General features: G+C 28.4%; 2 protein-coding genes across 2 annotated transcripts; both read left to right on the top strand.

The window, feature by feature from the left end:
* Positions 1–3,546, top strand: LOC119662219 (putative nuclease HARBI1). The gene is made up of 4 exons (XM_038071795.1): positions 1–690; positions 752–1,033; positions 1,108–1,507; positions 3,304–3,546. The coding sequence occupies exons 1-4, from the start codon at positions 328–330 to the stop codon at positions 3,423–3,425; spliced, it is 1,167 nt and encodes a 388-aa protein (XP_037927723.1). The 5' UTR covers positions 1–327; the 3' UTR covers positions 3,426–3,546.
* A 4,787-nt stretch (positions 3,547–8,333) lies between these two features.
* Positions 8,334–9,977, top strand: LOC119661800 (splicing factor 3B subunit 4). The gene is made up of 3 exons (XM_038071288.1): positions 8,334–8,476; positions 8,528–8,611; positions 8,675–9,977. The coding sequence occupies exons 1-3, from the start codon at positions 8,443–8,445 to the stop codon at positions 9,604–9,606; spliced, it is 1,050 nt and encodes a 349-aa protein (XP_037927216.1). The 5' UTR covers positions 8,334–8,442; the 3' UTR covers positions 9,607–9,977.
* Positions 9,978–10,145: the final 168 nt, after the last annotated feature.

The following is a 10,145-nucleotide window of genomic DNA, read 5'->3' as shown; positions in this document are numbered from 1 at the left end:
GTGCAACAACAAATTATGTACATAAATTCCGTTGCAAGCAATAAGCTTTTCTTATTATATACAAATAAAAATTAGGCAAAAATGTGTTCAATAATTAGCAATAAAATTAATAAAAACCCAGCTTGAGTACGCATCTGGACGTATGTTGTACCTATTCGTTGAATATTTATATTGTAGTCTTCCTATGTAAAGGTGCCTTCGAAAACACAAGCAGTGTGGATCGTTCACTGTTAACATTTAAACCCATAATGCTTTGATGCGGTTTAATATTTAAATTATTTATGAATAAGGTGCTACCTCAAGTATTTACAATATATAAATTAATCTATGAATCTGTTACAATATCATTTGCTCATCGACATGGATACAAATATCTTCAATTACTTCCTACAAGATATGGAAGATTTAGAATTGTTCGACGAATTTTTGGAAATGAAATGGTTGCAACATATACCAAAGCATGCGGAGCGTTATGTTATGAGAAAAATCAAAAAACGCTTTAATCCTTTAATCGATCTTCCTGAAGAGGAATTTCAAGCTAAATACCATTTTACAAAGGACAATATGCGTAGAATAATTGAGATGATACGAGACGACTTAGAAATTGATAATTATTCTGAAACGCGATCTAATCAAGTGCCGGTGGAGTTGCAAATTATGGCAGCCATACGTTATTGGAGCTTGAGTGAGGTAATTGAAGTAATATATAGACTATTTGGTTATTAAAATAGTGTTTTGATTTTTCAAACAGCATCCGGAAATTACTGCACTTGCGCATGGTGTCAGTAAACGTATACTTAATAAAATTAGTAGACGTGTTGCGATTGCTTTAGCCTCAAAGGCTTCTCGGTACATACGTATGCCCGCCACACTTGCAGAAAAAGAATTAATCACAAGTGCTTTTCATGAGCTGGCACAAATGCCTCAAGTTATTGGAGCTGTGACGCATAGTAGTCTACGTTTTCAACGCAATGAAGCTTATGAAACAACACATAACAATAGTGATCCATCTGAAGGCCTTATACATATCCAAGTTTGTACAAATATAGTTACAACATTTTAATAGCTGTATATTTTATTTGTATTAACATTTATTTATATTTATAGATTGTTTCCGATACTTCCTTTAAAATACGTGATCTTGACTGCAAAATGATTGATAGCAATTACACGAATAATACTAATGAGTTTTTCTCACAAACAAGAATCAAAGAACGTTTCGAGCAAAATGAATTTCGTGGTCGTATTCTATTGGGAGATAATCGTTTGATGTGCACTTCATGCTTATTCACACCTGTAGAATTTCCAACCGTTCCAGAAGAACAAAGCTTTAATCGTGCTCATGCCATTACCTATGCTGTAGCCACTAATTGCCTTAGCTTGTGGAAACGACGTTTCGGTGTGCTCGGCAGTGAAATATGCTCTTCCTACAATACTGCTAAACATTTAATAATAGCTTTAGCGCTTTTACATAACATGGCAATTGATTGGAACGACAATAGTTTTGGTAAGAAATTGAATTTTTATATAAAAATATGGACACTAGTTTTGTTTTGCATTATTTTTGCAATAATAACAATTTGTAACACAATTATAATAATTTTGTGTTTTTTGAAGGGCTAATACACTGTTTAAATTTTTTTTGTTTTTAAAAGCTTTTATTTTAACCTATATGCTAACTATATTCTATAGTCTACATAACAATATTTTAATATAAATCACAACGAAATAATTATGTATTAACATTAAAACATAAATTAGATATATATGGAAAATAATCATACAATAGTTTGAACATAAACATAAAATACATGATATATATATACTCTTCTGGATTTGTTGAAGGCGTTTTTATACACCTTAGCACAATATTGTATATTAGTTTTATAATTAAGTCTATTATTTTTATACTATATTTATTTTTATATATAGAGGATATGTATTTTATATTTATAATATTGTATAATTATTTCCTCTATATATGTTATTTATGTTTTAATATTAATGTTTTGTATAAATATTTACTTGTGATTTATAATATAATATTGCTGAATTATATAAACATTATATAGTACCCTGATGATGACTTTAAAATATAGTCGAAATATCGGTTCAAATAAAATCTTTATTTAACTGCTGACCAATTACCCTGTTAAGAAACAAAATTATTATTTAAAATATTATTTTATTATTAAATAAAATATATAAATAGCTCATGATGTTCATGTTGCAAACCAGTATGTTTCATTTTCTTTTAGAATGATAAAACTCTAACGTTAATGATCATGTAAAGCATTTTTTGATGTTATAACCTATATTGTTTACATGTTTATTGCTGCTAATACACTCCACCATAAGCGTTAAATTGTCTTAGACCAACGTTTTCGGAACGTAGATCACTTCGAGAGCTATAAATAGATAAATAAATCATTATTTTTAGTTAACAATTGCAATTTATTAGATTCATAAACTCAAGTTGTTGTGCTTTGGGCTTAATGTTGTGGTTAAAGTTTTCTTCAATCACGGAGAGAATATCATCATTGTAATTATAAATATCAGTACAAATCTTATATATTTGTTTATCAGGGAAATCTTAACATTGTTTGTATCGTATCACAACAGTTTTTTTTATGATATTTGGTATCATCTTCCATAGATGGATAGATAGCTTCACAACTGCCTGAAAAGATAACTGTGTGCTCGCAACTTAAGTGATTAAGTTTTCACTTACGCTCTTTCATGCTATTTTGTGAAAGGAGCTTTTTTTAAGATTGTGAAAATGTTATTTTTATTTTATTAATATTTTTTATTTTTAATAATTTTTTTTAATAGTTTTAATAATTTATTTTTAATAATTTTAATAATTTTTTTTTAATATTTTTTAATTTTTATAATTTTTTTTTTTATTTTTTACTTCTTATTTATTTTTTTTTTTAATTTTTAATTATTTATTTTTTAATTTTTATTTATTTATTTTTTAATTTTTATTTTTTTTTTAATTTTTATTTTTTTTTTAATTTTTTTTTTTTTTAATTTTTATTTTTTTTTTTAATTTATATTTATTTCTTTTTTAGTTTTTAATTTTTATTTATTTATTAATAATTTTTTTATTTTATTTACTATTTTTTTTTCAATTTTATTTATTTATTTATTTTTTTTTTAATTATTGTCCTATCTTCTTCACAAATTCAATCAAGCACTGAAATTGATAATAAAATATTATAAAATATATATACAAATTGTTTTGCATATTTAATTTAAAATTAATAATAATAAATAACTTTTTTTTAATATTTTTTTTAGAACACATGTTCAATGGTTACTGTAATGGCGATTATTCGGTTAGTAGCTCTCCGCTAAGTATAACTTCTTCTAGAAGTGAAGACCTGCAAACGCGTCAGGAATTTATCAAAAATAACTTTTAAAATCAAAATTTTATACAATTATTTTTTTTATTATTATCCCTAAAAATATCTAGAAAATTAGTTGATAAAGTATTAAGAAACATATTATGTTATATATACATATATATATATATATATGTATTTCTTTATATGTAGGGTCAATTATATAACTTATTTAGCTTCCTCTGTATATTGAGCCTTAATTATTAGTAGCTCAATTTTTGTTGTAGTTTATTTATTACAGTTAATTATATAAAATGAATAAATTTAGTACATGAAATAAATTGCATTTATAAATTAGAAAAAAATAAATTTAAATAATACATGAGTTTGTATTTTATTATCATTTAAAATATAAAAATATATTTTATTTTATATTTATTATTTTATTTAAAATTATATTGTATTTCGTTCTTTAATATTTTTATTTTTATTGTTATAAGGACTTTTTTTTGCATCTAATAGTTTTAAACTTTTTGTAGTTGACATTATAAAATAAAAATTAAGTTTATTTTTAAAAAATAATTGTGTGGTTAAATAAACAATTTCAACTCAGATATATGCAAATATATTAGGTAGTAAAATATTTTGAACATAAATATTTTTCTATAGATGGAAACGGACAGATTCAACTAAATTCTGTTAGTGTTTTAATTGTTTTATAATTTTAAAAGATCTATTATGGATGTATAAGTATAAGGATCATACAAAGCAATAAGTTGTTTACTGCTGTTTACTGGTTCTATACATATGTAATTTAGTAGTAAGTAGAACATTTTTCATATACATGCTGCAGACACCTCGACTCCTAGAATGCTGGGCCAGTGCTGGTCGTTTCAGTGTAAAACCAATAAAAAACAAATTATTGTATAATATAATATTTTATATATAATCATTGAATATACAATTTTAATAGGAAATGATGTGTGTGTGTGTAGGAAGTTGAAACTACCAAGAACTCAGGCTTAGTCGGACTCTATGTTAAGGCATTTCGTATGATTTTAGAATAAAGAAGTAATACGGCAAAAAGGCCACACTCGAACTGAAATGTCCTAAGAATCATTAGAACTTCTTCTGAACAGAGCTTTCAAAGTGTACTCAGTATAAATATCAAAGTTATACTATTGTTCTGTGCTCTTACAAAACCAATGCATCACTCGAATGACATAGTTACAAAAGATAAATTTGCCTGGGCAACAAAAAGGTTTTTACATTTTTAACCGTCCAATCAGTATACGATTATTCCTTAAAGGAAAGGAAAAAACTTATGCAGGAGAAGTATTTGCGGTGTATAAAGCTCTTGCAGAAACGATTCTCATGGCACTTAGTGTAATCGAATGAATGCAAAGGAAACTCAAGAGCATCTACTGTATAATTGCCCGATTCTCTCGAGAACTTTATAAAAATACTTGGGGGCTGTCAGTAAGGTTTCTGTTGAAATCCTAATACCATAAAATTCGCTAATAACACGTACTTCCTAAGCGATGCACACTTTCGCTAAAAATTAAGACTCTGATCTGGTATCGCAATGGACCTTAATGGTCTACTCGTGGCCTTAAGGGTCTGCCATCATAATCTAATCTAATCTAGTGCAACCGAAAAAAAATCTAACCATTTTAGATGGTGGACCGGAGGTGGTAGACTGTTGCACCGTTCAAGATGAGTAGAGCGTTATGAACTAGATACAAACTTAAGCACACATTATTGCTAATAAGTAAAAATAGAAAAATCTGTAAAGTAACAACAGTTTACAGGCTTATTGGAGAAAAGAAACACAAAAAGGAAATCTCTCACAATACTCATTGTGCGAACTGCAACCAGTCAGACGAAAAGGACATTTTCCTGTATTTCCTTTTTATATGTACTGCTCTTTGGAAGTACAGAACAAACGTTCTTTAACAATTTCGAATAACTAGCGGAACCAAATGTTCACGTTCTTAAACCACACCGATTACATTTAACCGAACCATACATCAATAATTAAATAGCAACTAGGATAAGGCATAATGTCAGTGCAAGAGCACTTATTGCACTCACGGACTGAGTCCATATTGGAACAAATCAGGAATGATATATACATAGTTATTACTAAACTATTGTATTTTACAAAATAAATATAATATTTTGTGTATTGTAGAGGTTATTTTATCAACATTTAAATAAAAAACTATTTTTTATTTTTAGTTATATATGTAACTACATATATACCTATATATATATATATATTCACATCTTCGTCAGAATAGAATAATATAGCAACTGATTTTATACAAATCATACATAGTATGCAAGAACTATTAATACTAGAACATTAAAAGTTATATTCAATTTTAGTATCTTTATTTAATACTAAATCGGTCTGTCCGTCCGGATACCTGGAAATATAATTTTTGTCAACAGAAAAGTAAAAATAAAATTTTTTATGCATATATTAAATAATTAGGTATTACATTTTCTACGTGACAGAGAGGTAAAAGAGGTATTTTTGTTTTAAAAGAGACTCCTGTCATACGTTCATTTAACTTAATGGAGAAAGTTCTCTACAGGTAATGTAATTCATTTAAGTCAATCCTTGGGAACAAAAAATTCACCATTTGATTGATTTGTGGTGAGTTGGCATATTCAAATAGCGGAGACAGAACACTTTTGAATATCAAAAAGTCAATTAGAAGAGGATTATTTCTTTATTTTAAGCTTCGTAGATCAAAACTTTTCTAGTAGATTAAGATAAAGTTAATTAATATTGTCTGCATAAAAAATATTGTCTGAATAAAAATATAATTTACTTGGTAGTTATTTTCAATTTATGTTTTATGTCATATGATATTTATTAATACCAAAGTTAAAACTCAAATTTTACAATATATAGTTTTTAAAAATATGATATTTAATTAGTACGAAATAAAAATGTTTTGTAATATATTGTATTACAATTAATTATTATGTTTACAGATATAAATTTATTAATGTTTTATAAATTAATTTTATAATAAAGTTTATTAATAAAAAATAATTTTTATAGCGTAATAGCGTAATTACTGAAAATTTTAGTGAACACCGTTGAACTTCTGTGATGTTACCCAAGAATTGTAACTGCGTTACAAAATTTAGTTTCAAAAAATTACTTGTCTAATGTTCCTACAATTTTTAGAATAAGAGTAGCTGTAAAATAAATAACTTAATTCCTTAAGATATTAATATTAATTAGTTATAATTAACCTTGTAATTATTTTTAGACATATAAATGTGTATTATAATGATGGCATATAATATTTAAAATTAATATAAAACAAAATACAACTCTGCTTGTTAAAATAAAACGTGCCATCAGTAATTTTTAACATTTTGTATTTGAATGTTTTGATTTTTCGATGAGTTACCCCTTTGCAGAAGTGAAATGAACTGGGATAAAATTTCGCCGTGTAATTTTTTCAACTAAGTTTTGAATTAAAACTATTCTCATAACTATTGTTATGAGAATATTTTAAAATTGTATAACCAAATCGCTTTATTTTAATGAAAACTTGATATTTTACTTCAAACTGAACAAAAATAGTAAAATAATTAGGAAAAGATGTAAAGTAAATATGTATAACCTGTTTCTAAATAGTTTTGCTTAAAATCAGTTTTAGCTTACTAAAAGCAGTTCCACATCGATTTTAATTAGAAATGTCTTTTATAAGTTATATGCAAATACTTAAGAATTAGGCGGTCAGCTATCATTCTTAACAAGTATTTGATTGCCACTGCCTATTAGAATGTTGATAAAAAAAAACAATTTAATTTGATTCGAAATGTGTAAATTCCTTCAAAACATCTAAAAATGTTTAGATTGACATTAAAAGAACAATTGAATGAAAGTATAATTTGAAATATTCAGTTCTCTAGTTTTAGTTCTAATAAATTAAGATTATTGTTGACGAGTAAAGAAATAAGTGAATGTTAGTAATAAATATTTTTAAATTTTATGCATCATTGCTTAAAAGTTTAAAAGTAGGTTCTAAGGAACCTATCTATTAAATAACACATTTTAAAATTTAATAGAGTCTGGCAAAAGAATGTTGAACGTTTTGAAGCAATATTATTATGATAACGACTTGTTCCGATATGTGATTTAGAAATTTCCATATTTTCGAGGAAAAAATAATTTGGTGAAGTGTGTGATTTTGTCATTTCCATATTTACCAAAAAATATTGGATGTTTTTGAAACATAAATAGTATGATGATCAGAAAATAAATATAGTTTACTATGTATAGTAAAATTCATGTAAAATGTAAATATGCCTTTGCATGCGTGAACACCAAATAGTCCATTTCAAGGAGGCTTTATTTCCTTTCAGGCTTTTTTACTATTATTCCTACTATTATTTAATATTATTATTAATAGTGTGAATGCGCCCAGAGATTTACCATTACTGTTGTATATGTCTTGAAATGTAAAATATGATTTGAATCGAGACATGTATTTATAAAATATATAAATGCCCATTAATAGAGCAACATGATTACTAGGTTACTCTAAAAATGTTTGATAGAGCCGCAGCATTTGACGCATCATGGGTAAATCTCGATTGAATCCAGAATTGCGCAACAAAAAAGGTATTAATTTAAATATTTTCGTGTATAAGTATTATGAAATACTAAAATAAGAATAAGCCAAACAACATTGTATTTTTCATGTTTAGTAAAAATGAATATTAAGATTACTAATAATATTAATTAATATTAATATTAAAGTCGATTAATTTACATTAATTCTCCAGAAATGCGATCGTGGAAGTGCTGTCTAAATGGACTATTATTAGTTACAACGTATTGCATACGCGATTGGAGTAAAAATGATATATTAGAATGATGTAAACACTTACACATTTTGAAATGTGTTGCGGCGAATTCATTTTCTATTTCATTCCTTGACAAGCGTCGTGAAATATTTGCCGAATGTCATTCTGGGCGCATTTGCTTGTCGCGTAAATAAATAGTGAGATTCGAAGCTCACACTCTTAAATAAAAAGTCTTAAGGAGCAATCGGTTAATATGGCAGCCGGTCCTATAGCAGAAAGAAACCAAGGTGCGTTCGTAAATTTACATTTTCTAGTTTAAATAAACATTTATTCTTCAGATGCTACCATATATGTTGGCGGTCTTGATGACAAGGTGTCTGAAACACTACTTTGGGAATTGTTCGTGCAGGCAGGTCCAGTGGGTAAACATATTGAAATGTATTATATTGTTGTGCATATTTTAAATAACTCTGTCTTATTTTTAGTAAACGTTCATATGCCAAAGGATAGAGTAACGCAAATGCACCAAGGCTATGGTTTTGTTGAGTTTCTGAGTGAGGATGATGCTGACTATGCGATTAAAATAATGAATATGATAAAATTGTATGGAAAGCCCATACGTGTGAACAAAGCATCGGCTCATCAAAAGAACTTTGATGTTGGTGCGAATATCTTTATTGGTGGCCTGGATCCGGAAGTGGATGAGAAGTTGTTATACGATACTTTTTCAGCTTTTGGTGTTATATTACAAACACCAAAAATTATGCGTGATCTGGAAACAGGCAATTCAAAAGGCTTTGCATTCATTAATTTTGCCAGCTTTGAAGCTTCGGATACAGCAATGGATGCCATGAATGGTCAATATTTATGTAATAGACCTATATCTGTTTCGTATGCTTTCAAAAAAGATTCTAAAGGTGAACGGCATGGATCTGCAGCTGAGCGTCTATTGGCAGCACAAAATCCATCATCTCACGCAGATCGCCCACATCAATTGTTCGCTGATGCACCGGTTCCGTCAATGATGCCAGTTATGCCAGGGCAGTTAGTACCACCACCACTGATGGCACCGCCACCGCCACCCAGTGCACCGGTTGTTGCACCACCAGCTGGCATGTTACCACCGCCACCACCTGTACCGCCTCCACAGTCTGCATCATTTCCACCTTCTATTCCACCACCACCTTTGCCGCCACTGTCAAACAATCAACCCCCTTTACCGCCACCTGTTGGTATACCACCACCACCACGTATGATGGCAGCACCTTGGCAAACTGCAGGCGCTCCACCACCACCTTTTCCTGCAGGACCACCGCGTCCGCCACCGCCAAATTGGAGACCACCAGCTGGCTTTCCAACTGGACCATTTCCCCCGCGACCATTTAATGGAGACCCGGGCGTTCCTTATCAATATTAGTCAAAACAGTTTTTAATATCGTCCATCGAAATGTACACATAAACATGAATTTCCTTTTGCACAACACTCTTTGTATAATCTGACTCTTCATGAAATCTCTTTGTATAATTGTAAATATTATAATTTAAATAGTATATTATTATTTAAATTGTATAGTATCATTTAAATAGTATATTATTATTTAAATTGTATCGTATCATTTACGTCAGGGCTGTCCAGAGCAGATGCGATCGCCGGACAATACCAATCAATGTACAGATTGGAGGGCCGCAGAAACCAAGATATACGTTCATACTTATTTACGAAAAAAAAAAAACGATTATAATGTTAAATTTAATTTTATTTATTTAAATTCATTTATTTGGTATACCACAAAAATGAAATAATGTAGTTTTACCAGTGCACCAAAAGAGAATTTGCGTAATTGTGGAGGATTAAAAATATGTCAAGGACCGCGTGCAGTGCTTTGGACAGTTCTGATATAAATAATTTAATCATGTTTATTAAAATTTCTGTGGCTGCCTAAACAATATGAACTG

Source organism: Teleopsis dalmanni, chromosome X (assembly GCF_002237135.1).
Source record: "Teleopsis dalmanni isolate 2A chromosome X, ASM223713v2, whole genome shotgun sequence".
Classification (NCBI taxonomy): domain Eukaryota; kingdom Metazoa; phylum Arthropoda; class Insecta; order Diptera; family Diopsidae; genus Teleopsis; species Teleopsis dalmanni.
Note: the sequence above shows the minus strand (reverse complement) of the source record. Positions and strands in the feature narration are given on the sequence as shown.